Genomic DNA, 20,984 nt, shown 5'->3' with positions numbered 1-20,984 from the left:
ATTATACATACTTGTTCATTGAATTACTATACGTTTAAAACGATTATACATGCACTATGTAATTTCATGGTTTGTTGCAAATTTACTCGGCAAAATTATATCATCGTGTATGTATGTAATCGAAAACAAGGTTTTCCACTAGTTGCACAGTTTTAATGTGGATAAAAAAATAAATATTATGCTGAGATTTCTTTTGAAAAAATCTTAAGTAGCTAAAATAAAATAATAAAGGTTTTTGATCTTTTTTATATTTATTAGTATTTTCTAAAATCTCTGTACGGTATATATTACAAACACAATACAGAAACAAAAATGATATTTATGATTTGACCAAAAAAAAAAAAATGATATTTATGTTGAGACATTCATTACTAATAAAAAACTAAACCGAAGACTTTTTAAAACATTTCAACGGTCAATATTGGCCGTCTCAGTAGTAAAAGGGCCAAATTTATCTGATAGCCCAAGCCCATAAACAAAACACTTGTTGAGTTTTTATTGGCTATTCATTAAAAAAAAAATAACCTTGGGCAATGGGCATCAATCGCCTGTTTCGTGTTGGTCCTCCGTCTTCCGTGTATCTATCTCCCTCATATTATTGTTATTACACGAACAGAAAGAGAGAGAACCCTAGATTCTTCTATAGCCTTCCTTCCAAGTTTTATCACTCCTTCTTTCCCCCACACACAATACGAATCCCAAACATCGTTCAAAAGATAATTATCTGATTGATTAGTAATTCGATCTATTAATCGGCTGCCATGGTTGGTTTCTTCTCTTCCCTTTTTGATCTCTTGAGTGGTTGTCTTTTGATAAAATGATTGATTTTTAGTTAGATTATTTTGTCGTTGATTTGTATGTATTCGAGAGATTGATGGGTTCTGTGAATTGGATACCCAATTTTTATTCAGCTGATTTGCTTCATTTGGAGATCCTTTTGACATGTTTTGTGATTGATTCCCTTAAATTTAGGATTTTTATTGCTGCAGGCTTTTTTTTCCACGTTTTACAATTGATTGGAATCTGTTCTCATTTGTTCTGTATTCATTTCTTCTGTTCTCATGTATTAGATTTGATCAATAGATGTCTGAATGTTTTAAGTATATTGGCGATATATCGAATATGTTATAGTAGTGTGGCTAAAGGCCTTTGCTTTGATGAACGTACGTTAAGCAGGCTTGACTTTGGACATGTTTCTTTGTTTTCATATTCTTTCTTCATTCTTGCTTATCTTAATTCTTAATATTCTCATATCTTTCTTTTACAGGCTGGGAGAATACTTGCAAATTTGATTGTGATGGGTTCTGGGATCATTGGTCGTGCTGTCTTTCAAGCCTATCGTCAAGCACTTGCAAGTGAGTTCCACCACTTTCCTTTATATTTTACCTTTTTGACATCATGTGATTGCTTTTCATGAAGGCTTGCTCTGTTTAGGAAGATCTGTTTTTCTTTTTTCAATTGATAGAATGGTCAGAAGTTTCATGTTCATGGTGACTAGTGTGATTCTGGTCACTTAGTTTATCACAGCTCCTGGATCAGATTCTCTCCTTCACACTCGTGTATGTATATGAAGGAGGCCTATCTTACCCGAGAATGTTCTTTTTGCAGATGCATCTAAAACTGGCGTTGCGCAAGAAGCAATGCAGAATGCAGTACGTAAAGCAGGTAAAGCCATCAATGAGCAAGAAGCTAGGCAAATTCTTGGTGTGACCGAGCAGACCTCTTGGGAAGAAATATTGCAGGTAAACATTTTCTCTTTAAGTCACAGAGAATGATTTTCTCCATCTGATTTTATATACTCGAATAACTTAAATGAGTGCGTCTATATATGAATGCAGAAATATGACAAACTGTTTGAGAATAACGCGAAAGCTGGGAGCTTTTACCTTCAATCGAAAGTTCTTCGAGCTAAAGAATGTCTAGAAGTTGTGCACAGGAGCAAAGGCAACGGTACACCTAGTTAAGAGCTTATATCTTCTTCTTCTTTTTTTTACACATTCAGAACACTTGCTCTTAATGTAAAATTAAGACGATTTCATGGTTCTTTGAGATGATGTGAAACTTATAAAACGGCCATAGTGTTTTTTTGTTTTTTTTTTACCTATTAATTTAGTAATAACTAAGACAGGCTTGCTCTGGTCAATTGATCAGTGTCAAAGAACCTCTTAAAAGTTGAAACTAGAATGGATTGTTCTATGTGTGTATGTTGTATCCTTCTCTCCTGAGAGAAGATCTGTTTAAAGGTACTGTCTGTATAATGTATAATATATAATAAGATTACTTCATTACTGTATTTGAGTGGCTGAGTGTGATGGGTAGCTTGAGACTTAAGTGTGACTTGATCATGGTTTGGCTATCCCGGATCTGAAGAGACCTAGTTTGGTCTGAAACAGTTTTAGGGCCGACCGAGTTCTGAATTTATAGAACTTTCACTCTGCAAAGCAACCTGAGACTGAAGTGTAGTCTCTTAAAGTCATATTTTGCATTTAGCCCGAAGTGGATCTATACAAAATAAATTCCTATGCACAACAAATAAATTACGTCCCAATTTTGGCAATCTGAGTTGACGAAGCTACGATGAAAACGTGAAAGGAGATGAGTAGGCCTATTGAAGTGGAAGCAAAGTGGTTCGTCTTGAGAGAATCGTTGTCGTTGAGTGAAATATGACGATCCTATCAGTTATCTCGTCTCAAATATTAAAAAGGTTACAATTCAGAAAATAAAATTGGATGAGAGTCGACAGAGGGCACGCATGCGCTGGTATAGTAACTTGATTAGACTCTCGAGAAGAAGGGAAGTATGTACTCAATCCTTTTACACAAAGATCTCCAAAATCTGAAGACTTGACAACACTCCAGAAAAAAATATCCAGCATTGGAACACACCCATCCCACTGGCTACAGTTTCCAAAACCCTAATTTTCATCTTTCACTTCGCTTCACTGCACTCTGGCTATATATACCTCTGAATCCGTTTTGTTCGAAAGCACATCAAAACTCAAGAGTTGTGTGGTTCTGGTGATCTCTGCTTCAAGCTCAAGTAAGCTTCTCCTCTTCTCACGTAGTGTCTTGTTTTAAATTTTAGACAAGAACATTTGTTTTGGTGTTTTTCTTTTTGTCAAGAATCTGAACTGAAACTTAAAGATTGTGTGAAAGACTTAGAACTTACAACCGGCTTTGATATTGGTAGTGGTGGATCTTTTTTTGTTATCCTTTTTGTTGTAATTCTTACTCAAGCTCATTTTCTCTGTTCAGGCTGTAAGTGGTGTGGTTTGTATTCGGAAAAAGATGAATCTTGATTTTGATGACTCAAAGCGTATGCACTCTGGAGTGAGAAAACAGGAGAGGGATAACATTCTTAGAAGTTTTACGAAGCGCGTGGATGGTACGTTGGCTTTGTATAAGAATGTTCCTTTGAACAGATTCTCACTCAAGTGTATCGATGATGTTGGACCAGCTCCTGTCATTGGTTGGATAACCAATGTGTTGAAACGTCGTGTATCAGAACTTGTTCTGGAAATCTCTTCGTGTTGGGAGTGGCCTATGTCTGCAGCTATTGTTAGATGCGATACAATGGTTCATGAATTTTGGGAATCTTGCTCTGTATCAAGCACAAGCCTCAAGAGGCTAACGTTTCGTTTTAACCAAATGTTCTTTGAGAATCACAAGAGTGTGTCTTTTGACACTCCTAATCTCCTATACTTGGAGTATTCTGATGTTATAGCGGACAAGTATCCTAAAGCGAATTTTGATTCGCTTGTTGAAGCTCGTCTCGATCTTCAAATGAGGCATGATCAGATCCATGAGGCAAAATTTTCTGAAGATGATTTGATCAAGCATGAAGGGTTGGTTGGTAATGCAGCTGTTCTCTTTATCGGAATTTGCAACGTTGAGGTCCTTTACTTATCTTACAACACTCTTGAGGTCATATGTTTCAGGGACTTCTCCACAGAGATGGAATGAAATGTCAAAGTAGTGATGAGTGCCTGTGCAAACCTTGGAAGAAGGAGGACATTCCAACTTGTCTATCATCAAGTCCTGTGAAGGTCCTAACGATAATGAAGTTTGGAGATATCTATGAAGATGAGGACATGGACAGAATGATGGATCAAGTTAAGTACTTCCTTGAGACAATGCCGAATCTTGAAAAACTCATAATTGGTTATGAAACCTCAATTGACGAAGATGTTGAGGAAGTTTTTAGCCAATTTCAGATGGTTCCTATGGAAGGTTTAACCAACTGCATGATTCAAGTTATCTCTGATAACCTCGCCTTGTCAACTGTTTAAGTATATGTTTTCGTTTATCTGTGAAATAGATTTCTCTTATTTTGAAAGAACCTTTCTTGTTATTCAAGTTGTTTAGGATTCACTCATGCCTCTTTTCACCATCTCAAAGCCATGAGTGTGTCTCGGCTTTATCACACAGAGAATATCAGCATCAATAAAATCCAGAGGACTTGACAACACTTGAAAATTAAATCCAGCTTTGGAACTCAACGACCCCCTGCCAAATCAATTTATTAGGGCTACATTAATATGCCCAAAACCCTAATCTTCAACCTTCATTTCCCTTTTGCTATAAATCTCTGAATCCGATTATGCTTTAAGATCAGAATTTGGTGATCTCTCTGCTTATATCCCCAAGTAAGTTTATCCATCTCTTTCTCCTCATATAAATGTATAAAGATATATCTGTAACTTGTAGAGTTTCCTCTTACTCGAGCTTATATCCTCTGTTCAGGCTGTATTCGAAAAAGATGGATCTTGAGTTTGATGACTCACACTTTATGCATCCTACTAAAACGAGAAAACAAGAAAGAGCTGAGCTTCGTGCAGATTTTATAACTCTCGTGGATTCAATGTTGGCTTTGCAAGGGAACGATCCTTTAAACAGATTCTCAGTCAAGTGTAAAGATGATGTTGGTTCAGCACCTGTCATTGGTTGGATTAACAATGTATTGAATCTTGACGTGTCTGAGCTTGTTCTCCACATCTCTTCGTATTGGGATTGGCCTCTGTCTTCTGAAGTTATCGTGAGCGAGAGAATGGTTCAGGAGTTTTGGCAATCTTGCTCAGTTTCTAGCACCAGCCTCAAGAGACTAACGTTGCGTTTTCAGCAAAGACGCGATGAGAATCACAAGAGTGTATCCTTTGATACTCCTAATCTTGTTAACTTTGAGTATTCTGATACTATTGCTGACGAGTATCCAGTAGTGAGTTTTGATTCGCTGACTGGAGCGAGTCTCAATCTCCGTATGACGCATGATCAGATCAACAGGGCTAAGTTTTCAGATGATGATTTTATCAAACCAGATGAAGGTATGGTTGGGAATGCAACAGATCTTATCATTGGAATCTCAAATGTAAAGACTCTTTACTTATCTGACAACACTCTTGAGGTCAGTCTCTATATTGTCTCTTTATCTTTTTTAACTTCATGATCATAATTCATAAGAGCACTAACGAGCTTTGTCCAATCCTTTAACAAATAACAACTCATACATACGAGTCATACCGGGAACTACCACAAAAAGAAGACGAAGAAAGAAAAAAACTAAGCGTTATCATATCCTCCTATTAGTTGAATTAACAATTTTACGCTAAGAAACAAAATCAAATGAGGAATGAAGATCGGTAAAAGTAAAACCGTTTCCATCGAGTTTTATTCAAGGAATTATATTTAGTAAATAACCGGTTTAGCTAACAATTTATCTCGGTTAGATTTGATGAAGCAACATGATGATGATATTTACATTTCATTGTTATATATAAAACTTTATATTTTCATTATGTAAAAATAGTTAAAATAAAAATATAGAGGTGTATCATTTCAGAATAAATATTAATTATTTAAATAAATCAAACATATTTTAAAGAGGGATATTACTATTTGCCAGATTTTTTTTTTTTTGAGTTTGTGGTATATTTAATTTATGATACAAATGTAATAATCACTCACATCCAATCTAAAACAAACTTTTATTTTGTTTACAAAAATTTGTGTCTCAGATAGTTTCTGTATTTGGCAAAGTGTGGTTTTAAGAAAAAGGAAAAAAAAGTGTTTTTTCTTTTTTGGTTTTTTGGTTTTTCTTTAACATTTAACTGAAAAAATAAAATAAAAAAGGAAAAAACCTGAAAAAGAAAAAAGCGGTGTGGGTTGTGCATTAATGAGATAGATATTCCCAAATCTATCATTAATTTCCTTCTCCTAATTAACGGCTAATAAGGTTGACAGAAAATAAAAAAACGGCTAATAAGTTTCGACCGTTGGATGTAAAATCCTAATTCCATCATCCAATGGCTTTGGGTCCTCCTCTATATTAATAATCTGAAGACGTTTCGGCTTCCACCACACTCAGAGACGCTCTTCTTCCGAGAGAAAGAGAGAGAGAGATAGAGAGAAAGAGAGAAAGAGAGAAAGAGAAAGAGAGAGAGAGAGAAAGAGAGAGAAAGAGAGTTCTCTAATGGCGGCGACGAGACCAAAGAAGGGAGAATCCACTCTTCCTTCGTCGAGGTAAGTACTTTTTGTGAGAGAGAGAGAGACAAAGATAAGAGTTTTAAGGGCGACGAGACCAGAGAAGAGAGAGATAGAGAGAGCCGTGTTTGTAAGGGCGATGCGTATATGAACAAAGCAGAGGTTATTTTCCTTCGTCTTCTTCTTCTTCTTCGATTTGATTTAAAGTTTGTATCTTTTTCTGATTTGATGGGTTTCAACATGTGTTTTCGAGTCTCGTCCGTGGATGGTTTCAAGAAGATAGCGATGGTCTTCGTCTAACCCTAATCAATCAATTACGTCTTCCTTGTCACAGAGTGAGTCGGATTTGCTTATAAAGTTTCCTCTTTTTTTTTTTAATAACAATTTATTTAGATGTCAGATGTGTGTGTGTGGGATAAAGACTGAAACTTTGATCTCGTTGTTGCTTCTTTAGATTGACAAATATCTATATAAGGTTTTAATTTCTTCGCAGGGTTTGAAGATGATGATGACGATGATGTATTATGACCCAACAGGCAACAGTAGTGTATTTAGTTTTGTTTTCTTTGTGTCCTGATTTAAAGTTTGTATTTTCTTTCTTCTGATTTGATGGGTTTTAACAGGTGTTTTCGAGTCTCGTACGTGGATGGTTTCAAGAAGACAATTATGGTCTTCCCCTAATCAATCAATTACGTCTTCCTTGTCACAGAGTGAGTTGGATTTGCTTTATAAAGTTTTCTCTTTTTTTTTTGCTAACAATTTATTTAGATGTGTGTGTGGGATTGCTTCTTTAGATTGACGATATCTATATAAGGGTTTATTTTCTTCGCAGGTTTGAAGATGATGATGCATATTGCATTATGACCCAACAGGCAACAGTAGTGTAACATCCTTTTTTTCATTTCTTCAAGTGATCACTCTAAATCCTTTTCTTTGTATTTTTTTGATTGATGGGTTTGTTTCTTTTGAAACATGTTTGAAGATCTATCTCCGAGGAGTCTCGTTGATGGTAACTTAACTCTTGCTTATGCCTAACTTTACATTGCAGATTATGTTTACAAAGCTATAGATGATCTGCCTTTCACAGCTCATCCAATGACTCTATTTGCTAGCGGTGTTATGGCCCTTCAGGTGGGATTGCTCTATTCTTTACTGGATTGGTCCATATTTATGTATTCTCGTGATGATCTTATTCTGTTGAATTGTTTTTCTGGTTCAAAGTGAGTTTCAAAAGGCATATGGGAAGGGTGATGTTCATAAGTCAAAGTACGTACTTTACGTATTTCCATTTGACTTCTTGATTGCCTTGTAGTAGCAGTCAATCATAAGAACTGAGTTTTTCCTCGTTGATTCTGGGGGCCAACCTATGACGATGCCTAAACTTGATTGCTCTTGTCCCTGTTGTAGCTTCATATGTTTATTTGAGGTAAATTTTTATGCCCTTCGGGACTTGTTAGAATAGTTACTGTTCTTGAATTAACATTCTAATAAACATTGCAGGATGTACAAGGATGGTAGCATCATTCCGTCAGATGATTCTTTGGATTATGGTGCAAATTGTTCACACATGCGGGGATATGATAGTCCTCGGATTTAAGAGATCATGAGGCTTTATGTCACCATCCACAGGTTTTTTCTAGTTCTCTCTGTTTCAACATGTGTTTTATGATTTTGTTTTCTTTTACCATCTCAGCAGGATCAATGTTTTTTTTGTTTTTGTTTTAGTGATCATGAAGGTGGAAGTGTTAGTGCTCACGCTGGTCACCTGGTATGTATTGCTACATGATCTTACCATCAAATGCATTATTTTTTGGTCTTGATACATGATAGTGCTCACACTGGTCACCTGGTAATTTTGTGAGAGAGAGTGAGAGACAAAGAGCCGTGTTTGTAAGGGCGACGAGACCAGAGAAGAGAGGGATAGAGAGAGCCGTGTTTGTAAGGGCGACACGTATATGAACAAAGCAGAGGTTTTTTATTTCTTCGATTTGATTTTAGTTTTTTTTTTTTAATTTGTGTCCTGATTTAAAGTTTGTATCTTTTTCTGATTTGATGGTTTCAACAGGTGTTTTCGAGTCTCGTCCGTGGGTGGTTTCAAGAAGACAGTGATGGTCTTCCCCTAATCAATCAATTACGTCTTCCTTGTCACAGAGTGAGTCGGATTTGCTTATAAAGTTTCCTCTTTTTTTTTTTATAACAATTTAATTAGATGTCAGATGTGTGTGTGTGTGGGATAAAGACTGAAACTTTGGTCTCGTTGTTGCTTCTTTAGATTGACAATATCTATTTAAGGGTTTAGTTTCTTCGCAGGTTTGAAGATGATAATGCATATTGCATTATGATTTTTCTTCATCTGTTTAAGTGATGTCTCTAAATCCTTTTCTTTGTATTTTTTTGATTGATGGGTATGTTTCTTTTGAAACAGGTTTGAAGATTTATCTCCGAGGGGTCTCGTTGATGGTAATTTAACTCTTGCGTATGCCTAATTTTACATTGCAGATTATGTTTACAAAGCTATAGATGATCTGCCTTCCACAGCTCATCCAATGACTCTATTTGCTAGCGGTCTAATGGCCCGCTTCAGGTGGGATGGCTCTGTTCTTTACAGGATCGGTCCATGTAAATTTTGACCTTATTCTGTTGAATTGTTATTCAGGTTCGAAGTGAGTTTCAGAGGCATATGGGAAGGGTGATGCTCATAAGTCAAAGGGTGATGTTCTTATAAAGTAAAATCTTCTGCCTTAAAATTCCTGAAAGATTTAAAGTTTGTATTTTTTTTTTTCTATTGATGAGCTTCTTTCTTTTGAAACAGGTTTGAAGAGAGTGAAGAAGATTCAGAACAACAAGCATATGATAACGCAATTGGGCAATCTGATTCTTCTGGTCTTTGACAGTCCCCGTCCTCGGATCAATCAATTACGTATTCCTTGTCACAAAGTGAGTTGGATTTTGCCTGAAAGTTTATTTGTTTCTTTATTGTAACAATATATTTAGATGTGTGGGATCAAGACTGAAACTTTGGTTTTGTTGTTGCTTCTTTTGATGATGGAGAATAATTACATGTATTGGGTTTATTTTCTTCGCAGGTTTGGAGATAATTACATGTTATGCGTTATGACCCAACATGCAACAGTTAAGTAAATTTTTTTCTTCAACAGTTATATTGTTTTCAATTACATATTCCTTGTCACAAAGTGAGTTACATGTATTGGGTTTATTTTCTTCGCAAGTTTGGAGATGATGATGATGCTTATGCCTTATGACCCAACATGCAACAGTTAAGTAAATTTTTTTCTTCATCTGTGTAAGTGATCTCTCTAAATCCTTTTCTTTGCTTTAAGTGGTTAAATCCTTTCAGTTAACGTATGTGTTTTTTTTAATGTTGTATTTGTGAAGGTACTTTGGTGGACTGAGAGAGGTGACTGGATGTACTCTGAGAAACCTCATTGCTTGATGCACTTGAGGTATGCTATACTTTTGTTTGTATATATAACTCCTCTGGTCAGTATCTTCAGTTTGTAATGATCTTATCTTCATTACAGGGAATACGCTTTAGGGGCATGTTTGATTTTTGAACGCCAGAAAGTGTTACCTTCAGCTCTATCTGGAGAAGAGCCCTTGCCTGAGGGTCTTCCCTGGCTTCTGTTAACTGTAAAGGTTGGCTTATCTCTAACATTTTTATACATATATGGTTAGGGGAATGTATCATACTATATTGTCCCCCTTATTATATGATCCTAAGGTGTTGTTCTTTCTCTTTTCTATGTAGGTGCCAAGCAATGAGCAAGTTGAGGCGCTGTCAAGACTCAAAAGAGTTGGCTCCTCGTGCGGTTGTGCCAGGTTTGTAGTTCATGTCTATGCACTGTGTTTTTTATGACTCATCAAAGCTTAGCAAATTAATCCGATGGTAATTATTAACTGAATCTTATGATTGTTACAAGTTTATAATTAACTTTACCTTGCAGATTATGTTTCCAAGTCTATAGATGCTCTGCCATCCACAACTCATCCAATGAATCAATTTGCTAGCGGTGTTATGGCCCTTCAGGTGGATGGCTCTGCTCTTTTCTAGATTGGTCTATGTAACTCTTAAATTTACTAGATTGTGATAATAAGTTTGTCTTTTTTGATGATGGGTTTCTTTCAGGTGGTGTGTGATCGTTATCATGTGAATGTTTTGCTTTTATAGTTATTGCGTTTTGTTTCTTTTGGATTCTTTGAAACAAATTTCTACAAGAAAAACAACTCATCCATTCCCCGAAGGAGAGATGAAGCTTAATCGTACGTTGACGCCAAGACTCTATGATGTTTTCCAACAATCCGGCAAGGTTTGTAGTTCATGTCTATGCTCTGTGTTTTTGTGACCTCTAGTTTCATGACTCATCAAAGCTTAGCAAAAACTCACTATGATAAGTGAGACTGAGTTTTATCCGGCAAGTCAATAACAATAAGTGAGACTGAGATTTTAAAATTGAAGCAACAACAAAACCATGTCTTCTTCACAAAGCAAGCCTAGGGAAAATAAACCAGTTCAGAGTCAACAACAATGAGACCGCATATGTAAGGCTATTCTTTGTTAAAGATTGTATTTTAGTTTAGTAATAGATTTTTAAGGTCCGATTGCTTTTAATCATTCTTACTGTTTGCAGGATAAAAGAGTCGTTTTAGAACCAAATCTTCAAACTTGCACCTTAAGTTTCAACGACTAAATTGATGAAGAAGTCCCAAACAAGCACCAGAAACTTGCCATTGCCTCATGCGAACAAGTCCCTTCCACATGTAAGAAACAATTGAAACTCTCTGATTCCTTTAACTTCTCTCGTATCTTTTTCTTTTTTTTTTTCTCAGAAAAGTTTTGATGAAATATTAAGATGGTGCTGTCTTCAACACCTGAATTGATGAAGAAGTTCCAAATAAGCACAAAAGAAACTGTGCTTGGTGGATTCTCACTTGCGTTGTGAACTGGGCTTTTTCTCTGTTAAATTTCATGTTAGCTTATCCACGTATTTTCGCTTCCACTTGCTCTGTTTGTAGATCATGAGCTGTGTAACTGTTTGGTAATAATGTTTGATAAGTTTAAGACACTTCTTCATGCTTCGCCTGCGCTTGATGAACTGTACCTGGTTGATTGAAACTGGAGAGATCGGGATGTCACCGTCTCAAATGCAAGCCTCAATACCCTAACAATAGATTCTGACTGTTATTTAGATGCTCTTGACGAGACATCCTGAGTATGTGATGTAGATACTGTTCACCATCAATAGTTAGTCTCTTAAGGGTTGGGGAACACACTGACGCAAAGCTCCAACGGTGCCAACTTATACAATTTACGATCAACTCCTCAAGCATAGGGCATTTAGATAGAAGCCGAGCAATAACTCCCACTATCATGACCGAAGTTAACAGAATTAAGATGCAGAGTTCTAAGATTGGTAAAGGTAAAGCCTCTTAGAAATGAGAGACCAAGTCCACATCCAAGTTTCAGCTTAAGCAGGTTGCGGCTCTTGTCGAAGATTCTAAAAGGCAGTGAAGGTATTCGTGAAGATGGGAAGAGCATTACTAAGGTAAGATCTGTTGCTCCACGTGTCAGAGCGTTTGCGTGTCCAATCCGCGACAAGATCTTTGTCAACACCCTGAATGTGTAGTACCTTTAGGGACTAGTTTCAGAGAGTTTGTAATCTTTCTTGCTCTTCAGGGTGTTGACAAAGCAAAACACAAGTCACGCCATCTCTTGGACAGAACAGATGTCAAAGCCCATTACGGCTTAAAATAATATTAAAAGCCCATTACGGCTTAAAACAAAATTAAAAGCCCATGGCTTCGACTAGTCCAAGCGGTGCGTTTTTATAAAAAGGCCAAAACGTAGCGTTTTGTAGAGTCCTATCCAACCTAACTGTTTTTAATCAAGAAAGTTCAAGAAAAAAATGAAGCAGTTTCTTATTTTCTTCACTCTCCGTCTTCTAAATTAATTTCCAAAGTCGTAATCTCATCATCTTCGTTGAGTTTTGTGGTTCGCTAGGGTTTTAATTCGAAGAAGATGGATCGGATCAGCGGTCTACCAGATGAACTTATCATGCTAATCGTGAGTTATCTTGCTGCAAAGGATGCTGCGTCTTTAATTACCTCAAGGAGGTTTAGGAATCTATATACCATCATACCAGATCTTGAGTTCGATGACACAGCTCAGTTTCAGGGGAGTTTCACGGATCTTGTGAGTCTAACTATGGCTGCTCGGCTGAAAACTACTACGCTCATAAGGAGGTTCTCTTTAAAATCTAAAAGGGGTCTTGATCAAGATCGTATCAACCACTGGCTACGTGATGTGTTGAATCATCGTGGTGTCATGGATATTGAGATGGGCATATATGGTGATAATGGTTATACGTTGCCTTTGGAGATCTTCACTTGCAAGACACTCAAGAACCTGAAACTTGGGAGGGAAATTGAGATCAGTCTTGTCCCTGAGAATGCTTTGTTACCAAGCCTTGAGACTCTTGTTTTTGATGACTGCGTTCGGTTCTGTAATCCTGTTGATTGTGCGTTCAATGCGTTTCTTTCGGCTTGTCCTGTGCTAAAGGAACTAACCATTGATGGTATGTGTTGGGAGACTTGGGAATGGTCAGGGTTTGTGTCTAGTCGAAGTCTTGAAAGACTTACAATTGGTCGTGAACTGGTTGATTTTGATGGACCTAATCCACAGTACATTACTTTTGATACTCCAAGTCTTGCCTACTTAGAATACGGTGATTTTGTCCCGGATGGGTATACAATTGTTAATTTCGAGTCCCTTGTGGAAGCTAAGCTCAATCTTCTTGTGATGGTAAATCGCCGATGGCATGGACAGTTTGCAAATTATGGTGATGTCTTGTCTAGCAATGTAACAAATCTGATTCAAGGGATACGAAATGTCCAGATCCTTGAATTATCATCTCCTTATACTTTTGAGGTAAGTGTGTTATTTTGTAGTAGGTGTAATTACAGTTAGAGACAACAATAGAAGATGAATATGTAAATCAAGAGCGTGCATCTTAAGTTCCATAACATGTTGCAAACGTGTTTCCTGAGGCTTTGTTCCAAACATCTGAAGTTCCATAACATGTTGCAAATATGTGAATCAAGAGCGTGCATCTTAATTAGTTGATTTGATTTGTGCATCTTAATTAGTTGATATGATTTGATTTTCAGACGCTTTACTTCTTCCGTGATGCAATTCCAGTACTAGAGAAGCTACATCATCTAACTATGGTAAATGATGATATGGGTTTCTGTTGGAGGTTTCTTCCCTTTTTGCTAAACAAGGCTCCGAATCTGAAGACCCTTGTTATCGAGGTATGATAATAATGTATTTTTGGACAAACCATTATTTCCAAAACATCCTTATGTATTGCACTGTCTATAGACAATCAACCTATTGCTGCAGGGTGGATTTCACTGTCTTGAACCTGACGATACTGAAGAACCTGACTTTGATGAAGAAGCTGACAATGTTGAAGAACCTGACTATGTGTGCGCGTGTTTGTCGGGATATTCTTGTCTATTGACATGTCCAGTAGAGGTCTTGGAGATAACTTTATGGTATGGCGGGACGACTGGTGAGTTGCAGCAAGTAAAACATTTCTTAGGAAAGTTGCCACGTCTGGAGCTGTTGAAAGTTCGTACTTGGAGAAGAATAAGCGATAGTGACAAGTTAAGAATCCACACGGATCTTCATATGTTTCCGAGAGCTTCATCCAACTGCAGGGTCCAGCTCAGTTTTACTTGAAAAACAAACGTTGGTCCTCCTAGTTGCTTTAAGTCTGTTGGAACATGAATCGGTTTGTGCACATTCTTGGTCACATTTATCTCCCTGTGTTCTTTTATTAACTGGATTCTCCTAGTTATCTTCAGTCTGATTCTATCTAGTTTCTAGGGCATGATATGATTTGTAACTCAGTGTGCTTCGATGGGCACTTAGTCTATGTCTCAGATGATCATGTGAACTTCAATCCCACGTGTGAAAGATTTAATCATAAGGCGGATGATTTTTGTTGTGGATGTTTCAGGATCCTACTTTCTATAAGAAGCAAATGTCGAACGAATTGAAAAAGATTTGCGCTGTCGTTTATACATGAATATATTTTGGTTTAAGTAAGAGACAAGACAACAACTTGGTAATCAAAACGGCTTAGTAGAATCAGTCCCTCCTCACTCGATTGGATCTTTGCACGTGATGTTGTACTTGTAGATGACCATTGCGGAGAAAGCTTCGTTAATATTACAACCGTTTGTACATCTTATAAAGTATCAGAATTGTTATTAATTGAAGAGTAGTAACACTGACAAGGATTTAACAGCTGTTTTCTCATGGAGAGAAGTCAATGGACCTTAAGAAGCTGCAACCTGCTAGAAAGATGGTTAATCTGCTGTGATCAGCAGATTAACTATTAGAAAAGGAACGTGAAACCAAATAAGCCAATGGCAGTCATCAGAAAATTGTGAAAAGGTAGCTCACATTCTTCAATTAGTAACAATTCTGATACCCAACTTTGGTTTCACGTTCCTTTTCTAATAGTTTTTTTGTGCATTTATTACCTCATTGCAGGGAAACATAGCTAGCTCTACCAAACTGATTCAGGAAACTTAATCCTTCAAAAGCGAAAAGCTAGTAGATGATGCAAAATCAAGACAGGTGAGCCAAATTGTTACAAAATCAGCATAGGCTTCACTCTTAATCTCACTGCATAACTGAAACTCTTTCCTCCTCATCTGTGGTTTATGTAGATTCTCTCAACGACAACAACAAAACAAGTCAACAACAACAAAGGATAAAACCTCTGTAAGTAAACTCATTGCTTCATGCCAACTATTCCCTTCCACAAGTAATAAACTATTGAAACTCTTTGATTCCTTTTGACTTTGATATCTTAAACAAAATATGTTTGACTCTTTGATTCCTTTTGACTTTGTTTGTTTTATGTGAAACTAACGAAACAGGTGTGTGTGTTCGTGGGGTTTCCAACCAAAAAGAAGTTGTTGATTCAGAACAAAAACGGTCGCCGGCGTGTTCTTACGGTAGTATAGGTCTTTTGTCTTTGACTTAATCACCTCACCTCCTCCATCAGAATCAGATATTAATATATTATCATCACTTTAGAACAAACTAACACGTATATTCTAAACTCTTCAATATGTTTTCTTCGTAATTGTTAAGTAAATTTTTCTTTTTGACTTTTTTGTTAAATTACAAAAGTAGAGTATCAATATTAAAATATTAGGTAAGAACTAGTAAAACTTAGGAAGTGGGGGGTTTTGTCACAAAAACAAACATACCACTTGAACGACGACGTTTTTAGGAGCCGAGGTACTCATCTAGAATCAGAGAGTTCTCCCGTCCCGCCACAATCCCAATTTCAGAAAACCCTAATTCCCCCCTTCCACCAACTACCAAGTAGCAACATTTGTGAAAGTAGCAACCTTTGTGTAATTTTGATGGACTCTGCGCTAAAACCCAAATAAAAAGGTTCCTCCTTTCTTCTTTTTACTCTTTTAATTCTGTCGAATTCTAATTGTTTCTTCTGGCAATTTGTTTCTGTGTGTGTGTTTAATTAAAGACAAAGACTTTGAAACTGGTTTTGTAATTTGAGATTTATGAAAGAGCGTATTTGGAACCAAGTTAAGTTTCCTGTACTCTCTCTCTAGTGTCGAGTTTGAACTTTTTTTCTAGCAATTTTGATTTTCTGAAATACAAAGACTTTGAAACTGGTTTTGCAATTTGAGATTTGAGCAAGGCGTATTTGGAATGAAGCTTCTTGATTTCGATGATTTTTATATTTTTGTAGGTGTTGTAACTCTTTGTTGAGATAGATCTAAGATCTGTCACTATGAGTAGAGATATAATAAGTGGTCTACCAGAAGCTCTGCTTTGCCACATTTTGTCATTCCTCCCCATTGAAGACTCTGCTTTGACTTCACTTCTCTCCAAAAAATGGCGCTATCTCTTTGCTTTCAGACCAAATCTTGATTTCGATGGCTCCGTATATCTAAAACTTCCCCAAGAACTCTTCGACTACAACGAAATGGATCGGATGATTCGCTGGAGTTTTGTAGATTTCGTGAATAGAGTTTTGGAGTTGCAAGGGGATTCTACTGTCAACAGGTTCTCTCTTATGTTTGGACATGGCGTTGTTCGTTCGGAATTTGTCAATGAATGGATATCAAACGTGCTGCGACGTGGTGTTAACGATCTTGATTTACGCATTAGTCTACACGAGGGTCGTCTGCCTTCAAAGATCTTCGAGAGCAAGTCACTGGTTAGGCTGAGGATAGAATCTGGAAATGTTTACGGCATTGATTTGGAACATGTTTCTCTTCTGAAGCTTAAGACTCTCTACCTTACTAGAGTTATGTTAGGAGACTCTGGAGATTGTTTTCACAAGCTTACATCTGGTTGCCATGTCCTCGAGGAATTACTTCTCATTAGAGTTTACTCCGATTTGTGGAACCGCTCTCTGTCTTCCAATTCTCTCAAGAGACTAACGCTACATCCTTGTGGTGAAGAATATGACCATAATCCAGATACTGTTTCGTTTGATACACCAAATCTTGTTTATTTTGACTACTCTGATTATATTGCACGCAAGTATCCAAAAGTGGACTTTGGTTCCCTTGTTGAAGCTACCATCGATCTTGGAATGACACGTCATCAGTATGCACATGCAAACTATGAAAATTTGGTCGGCAATGCATCAGATTTACTTAAGGGAATCTGCAATGTTAAGATCCTTTACTTATCTGCCAGCACTCTTGAGGTATGTTTGTTAGCTTAGCATCGATAAATAAATGTTTGTCTTGGGTTAATGATTAGATATAGATGAAGAATGATGATATGGTTGCTGTTTTAGGTTCTTACTTTCTGCTGTAAACCAGTGCCGGTATTCAACAGCTTGATTCATTTAACTGTGGAGACCCATAATAACGTAGGATGGGAATCACTGCCAACTCTACTCAAGAAGTGCCCCAATCTAGAAACTCTTGTATTCGACGTAACCAACACATATCCTTTTAACTGCATCTGCTAACTCAATTTTCAAACAAACTAGATTTTTGTTTGATGTTGTTTACTCTGTGTGTTTCAGGGATTCCACCACAAATATACAATCAAATGCGGGGATGTTGACGGGTGCCTATGCAAATTTTCAGGGGAGGTTCCTACTTGCTTATCATCAAGTCCAGTGAGGGCTTTAAAGGTACTGAGATTTGGTGAAACTGGTATAGAGAATCAGATAGAGCTGATCAAGCACTTCCTAGAGACAATGCCACGTCTTGAAAAACTGACAGTACATTACGATACATCAATAGATGATGATCTGATTAAAGTGTCAAGCCAACTTAACAACTTTGCAAGAGAAGCTTCACCAAACTGCGAGATCCATGTAATCTCTGATCGCCTCCTCAACTAAAACAAGATTCTCCTCTTCTTTCTGCCTTTTGTTCTTTAGTTATTGTGACTTGTGTATGGTCGGATTATTTTTCATATTGATTATCTTTTTTTTGCTTGTTTCGGTTCTTAGCTTGAGTAGCTAATTAATTCGTCATACTAGCCCACTACGAAAAGAAAATAAGTCTTATTAATTTTGTATTCTTCTTTTAATCCAAAATTAAAGAACGCACACACACACACAAAGAACACGCGGAGCACCGATAAGCAGACGTGGAAACCCCAAAACCCTCCGATTTCGTCACCACCACGTCACAGTTAAGAATTTGTGTTGTAAAAACAAACTGACCAAGGATTGCAAAAAAAAAACCCTAATCTACTCTTCCGCCTCACCTCTCGCTATCAATCTTCCGACTAAAACAAAGGTTCACGATTTCTTCTAATGATGATTTTGTGATTCCTTAATTAGTGTCGAATTAATTTTAATGTTATATTCGTAACTTTATTTGTTAGTCAAGCATATGTGAAACCCTTTTACTTACTCGAGATCTATCTATCGTGTTATATATATATATATATATATATATATATATATATATATATATATATATATATTTATCAGGTCTGTCACTATGAATTCAACAAAGATGGATACAGATATAATCAGTGATCTACCAGAAGCTCTGATTTGCCACATATTGTCGTTTCTTCCCACAAGAGTAGCTGCTTTGACTTCACTTCTCTCCAAAAGATGGCGTTATCTCTTTGCTTACAGACCAATTCTTGATTTCGATTATTTCCGTCCTTACCGAGAGAGGAATGAGGTTCATAGGGAATTTATGGATTTCGTGGATAGAGTATTGGGTTTGCAGGGGAACTCTACAATAGATAGGTTCTCTCTCAAGGATAATGGTCATTATCCTCCAGTTCGCGTGTCTAGTTGGATATCAAATGTGATAGAACGTGGGGGTATCGGATCTTGATTTACGCGGTACTGTGGTTTCGAAGCATTCCATGCCTTCAAGTGTCTTTGCGAGCAAGTCACTTGTTAGGCTGAGAATAGAAACTGTATATGATCTCGTCATTGATTCGGCACATGTTTTTCTTCCCAAGCTTAAGACTCTCCATCTCAATTGTGTGTCTGTTGTGTTTGGAGATGTTGGCGGTTGCCTCGTCAAGCTTATCTCTGGCTGTCATGTCCTTGAGGAGTTAGTTATGATTGATCTACATTGGCGTGGTTACTGTAACCGCTATGTGTCTTCCGAAACTCTCAAGAGGCTAACGGTACGCAGTGTAGCAGGCGTAGCTGCAGGGGATGCAGGTCCTTATCGTATATCATTTGATACGCCGAATCTTGTCTACTTTGAATACGATGATTATGTTGTGGAAAAGTATGAAACAATGAATTTCGACTCACTTGTTGAAGCTAGAATCGGTCTTCGAATGACAAGGCGTCAGAGTGCACATGCAAGCTATGGAGAGTTGGTCTTTGATGCAACAAATCTATTTATGGGGATAAGCAATGTTCAGATCCTTCACTTATGTTCCAACACTCTTGAGGTTTGTGTTCTTAATCCCATTTTGAGGTTTGTGTCTTAATCATCTTTCGGTTACCTAGAAATTTAAGGAAGACAAACAACCTTTGTTTTAGGGTTGTGTTACATATATTTAGTTGATTTGGTTTTTGTTTCATCAGGTACTTACTTTCTGTTGTGAACAAATACCGGTTTTTAAAAACCTGATTCACTTAACTGTTGGGACTCACGGGGACTTGGGATGGGAATCATTGCCGGCTCTACTCAAGAACTGTCCGAAACTAGAAACCCTCGTCTTCGAAGTACCAAACACATATCCTTTTTACTACATCTCTGCTAACATAATTTTTCAAACAAAACTAGACTTTACAAGTTCTTCTCATCTCTATATATATATATATATAACGTAGGGACTCTATCACAAAAGCACAATTAAATGTGAGGACGCTGACGGGTGTCTATGCAAATCTTCAGAGCTGGAGATTCGTAGTTGCCTATCATCAAGTCCGGTGAAGGTTTTGAAGATGCTCAATTTTGGCGATGTTCCTTTTTACAGTGAAGAAAAGGAAAAGTGGACGGCGCAGGTCAAGTATTTCCTGGAGACAATGCCGAATCTTGAACATTTGATACTGTGCTACCATTCTCTAATTGATGAAGATTTGAAAAGCCAACTTGAGAGGCTAGTTCCTAGGGGAGCTTCACCCAAGTGCAGAATCCAATTAACTAATATGTGATAACAACATCTCACCAAGTTATCTTCTTTACTCTTTGTTCTAGTTTGTAGCACAAAAGCATCTATCTAGTTTGGCCTTGGTTCTGCTAAAAACTAAAAAGAATAAAATCGCCTATTTTATCATTAGTTTGGAATCTAGACAGTAGACAAACGTTTTGTTTTATCATTAGTTTTGTTTTAAATAATCTTCTGGGTTAATTTGGTTTGGTTTCAAAATTATTTGCTTTGCCTTTGTACCGGTTTTTAAACACACACAAAAAGAAAATCCCAAACCGGTCTGTACCGGTTTTGTTTATAAATACCGGGACTACATACGATCTCTCAGGTAGGGTTAAACTAGGAGAATTAAAAAATTATTACTTCACCTTCTCTTCACTTCACGGGGAGCGAGAGAGAGAGGAGCGATTCGATTCGAGTGGCGACGACGAGGGAGTGGGAGAGCAAACGGACGTGAAGAACAAGTCGGAGGAGGTATCGTTTCGTATTTCCTTCTTAATTCATGAATCGATTTTGATTTTTTTGTTGGTAAGAATTTGTTTTTTGGGTGAAACAGGTGTCTGTGTTCGACTGTTCGTGTTCCAACCAGGAATGATGGATGATTTTATCTGACTCAGCACAAACACAAAACACACGGTCGCCGGCGTATTCTTACATCAGGGCGACGAGAGAGAGAGAGAGAGAGAACCAAAACAAAGTTAAGACTTAAGAGGTATCTTTCTTTAAACCCTATTGAATCAGATTTGTGTTTTCTTTTCTATTATTTTGGAATCTTACTTAATCAATTAATAGGTTATAATAATTGTCTCTTTCTTTCGCTTTGGTCT

At 37.1% G+C, this 20,984-nt stretch overlaps 5 protein-coding genes and 1 pseudogene across 40 annotated transcripts; all 6 read left to right on the top strand.

Moving 5' to 3' along the window:
• Window positions 1-522: 522 nt before the first annotated feature.
• LOC104788167 (mitochondrial import inner membrane translocase subunit PAM16 like 2) lies at window positions 523-2,293 on the top strand. Its single transcript, XM_010513874.3, has 4 exons — window positions 523-764; window positions 1,268-1,355; window positions 1,609-1,742; window positions 1,839-2,293. The coding sequence occupies exons 1-4, from the start codon at window positions 762-764 to the stop codon at window positions 1,962-1,964; spliced, it is 351 nt and encodes a 116-aa protein (XP_010512176.1). The 5' UTR covers window positions 523-761; the 3' UTR covers window positions 1,965-2,293.
• Window positions 2,294-3,262: 969 nt separating this feature from the next.
• Window positions 3,263-4,350, top strand: LOC104789773 (putative F-box protein At1g58310). Its single transcript, XM_019245525.2, is given in 2 exon segments — window positions 3,263-3,927; window positions 3,930-4,350. Coding segments are annotated over 2 exon segments (999 nt in total). The 5' UTR covers window positions 3,263-3,287; the 3' UTR covers window positions 4,289-4,350.
• Window positions 4,351-6,349: 1,999 nt separating this feature from the next.
• Window positions 6,350-11,560, top strand: LOC104788163 (citrate synthase, mitochondrial-like). 36 transcript variants are annotated; one of them, XR_015557927.1, is made up of 23 exons: window positions 6,350-6,811; window positions 6,970-7,012; window positions 7,100-7,186; window positions 7,309-7,386; window positions 7,525-7,607; window positions 7,698-7,755; window positions 7,977-8,105; window positions 8,202-8,244; window positions 8,341-8,446; window positions 8,542-8,628; window positions 8,902-8,936; window positions 9,133-9,202; window positions 9,289-9,413; window positions 9,563-9,608; window positions 9,707-9,780; window positions 9,873-9,940; window positions 10,019-10,133; window positions 10,246-10,316; window positions 10,442-10,524; window positions 10,624-10,804; window positions 10,954-11,036; window positions 11,126-11,255; window positions 11,348-11,560. XR_015557927.1 is itself a non-coding variant. In XM_087451348.1 (21 exons), exons 16-20 carry the CDS (start codon window positions 9,736-9,738, stop codon window positions 10,503-10,505), a joined length of 336 nt encoding a protein of 111 aa, XP_087307474.1. In that variant the 5' UTR covers window positions 6,350-6,811; window positions 6,970-7,012; window positions 7,100-7,186; window positions 7,309-7,386; window positions 7,525-7,607; window positions 7,698-7,902; window positions 7,977-8,105; window positions 8,202-8,244; window positions 8,339-8,446; window positions 8,542-8,628; window positions 8,902-8,936; window positions 9,015-9,060; window positions 9,133-9,202; window positions 9,289-9,413; window positions 9,563-9,608; window positions 9,707-9,735; the 3' UTR covers window positions 10,506-10,524; window positions 10,624-11,037. The 36 variants fall into 36 exon arrangements, 7 of the variants coding, with proteins under 7 accessions (XP_087307474.1, XP_087307473.1, XP_087307475.1 ...); XR_015557921.1 differs by adding an exon at window positions 9,015-9,060 and having other exon boundaries at window positions 7,698-7,902; window positions 8,339-8,446; window positions 9,563-9,780; XR_015557925.1 differs by adding an exon at window positions 8,997-9,060 and having other exon boundaries at window positions 6,970-7,018; window positions 9,563-9,780.
• Window positions 11,561-12,351: 791 nt separating this feature from the next.
• Window positions 12,352-14,510, top strand: LOC147944891 (F-box/LRR-repeat protein At3g58980-like). Its single transcript, XM_087451339.1, has 3 exons — window positions 12,352-13,422; window positions 13,662-13,805; window positions 13,897-14,510. Exons 1-3 carry the CDS (start codon window positions 12,514-12,516, stop codon window positions 14,236-14,238), a joined length of 1,395 nt encoding a protein of 464 aa, XP_087307465.1. The 5' UTR covers window positions 12,352-12,513; the 3' UTR covers window positions 14,239-14,510.
• Window positions 14,511-15,756: 1,246 nt separating this feature from the next.
• On the top strand, window positions 15,757-18,011 carry LOC104788166 (F-box/LRR-repeat protein At3g59250-like). Its single transcript, XM_019246147.2, has 4 exons — window positions 15,757-15,975; window positions 16,295-17,263; window positions 17,357-17,497; window positions 17,591-18,011. Exons 2-4 carry the CDS (start codon window positions 16,337-16,339, stop codon window positions 17,912-17,914), a joined length of 1,392 nt encoding a protein of 463 aa, XP_019101692.2. The 5' UTR covers window positions 15,757-15,975; window positions 16,295-16,336; the 3' UTR covers window positions 17,915-18,011.
• Window positions 18,012-18,520: 509 nt separating this feature from the next.
• On the top strand, window positions 18,521-20,759 carry LOC104789772 (putative F-box/FBD/LRR-repeat protein At3g59240; annotated as a pseudogene).
• Window positions 20,760-20,984: the final 225 nt, after the last annotated feature.

This window comes from Camelina sativa, chromosome 5, assembly GCF_030686135.1.
Source record: "Camelina sativa cultivar CO46 ecotype springtype chromosome 5, ASM3068613v1".
NCBI classification, from domain to species: domain Eukaryota; kingdom Viridiplantae; phylum Streptophyta; class Magnoliopsida; order Brassicales; family Brassicaceae; genus Camelina; species Camelina sativa.
The sequence above is the reverse complement of the archived record's forward strand: the minus strand, read 5'-3'. Positions and strand labels throughout refer to the sequence as shown.

Bases quoted from the DNA above. Each gene is read 5' to 3' on its own strand.
- LOC104788167 (XM_010513874.3), top strand. The intron at 1,356-1,608 runs GTGAGTTCCACC...TTCTTTTTGCAG, and splicing joins CTATCGTCAAGCACTTGCAA to ATGCATCTAAAACTGGCGTT. The intron at 1,743-1,838 runs GTAAACATTTTC...ATATGAATGCAG, and splicing joins CTTGGGAAGAAATATTGCAG to AAATATGACAAACTGTTTGA.
- LOC104788163 (XM_087451347.1), top strand. The intron at 10,134-10,245 runs GTTGGCTTATCT...TTTTCTATGTAG, and splicing joins GGCTTCTGTTAACTGTAAAG to GTGCCAAGCAATGAGCAAGT. The intron at 10,317-10,441 runs GTTTGTAGTTCA...TTTACCTTGCAG, and splicing joins TCCTCGTGCGGTTGTGCCAG to ATTATGTTTCCAAGTCTATA.
- LOC147944891 (XM_087451339.1), top strand. From the start codon at position 12,514: ATGGATCGGATCAGCGGTCTACCAGATGAACTTATCATGCTAATCGTG. The intron at 13,423-13,661 runs GTAAGTGTGTTA...TTTGATTTTCAG, and splicing joins CATCTCCTTATACTTTTGAG to ACGCTTTACTTCTTCCGTGA. The intron at 13,806-13,896 runs GTATGATAATAA...CTATTGCTGCAG, and splicing joins TGAAGACCCTTGTTATCGAG to GGTGGATTTCACTGTCTTGA.
- LOC104788166 (XM_019246147.2), top strand. From the start codon at position 16,337: ATGAGTAGAGATATAATAAGTGGTCTACCAGAAGCTCTGCTTTGCCAC. The intron at 17,264-17,356 runs GTATGTTTGTTA...TTGCTGTTTTAG, and splicing joins TATCTGCCAGCACTCTTGAG to GTTCTTACTTTCTGCTGTAA. The intron at 17,498-17,590 runs GTAACCAACACA...TGTGTGTTTCAG, and splicing joins TAGAAACTCTTGTATTCGAC to GGATTCCACCACAAATATAC.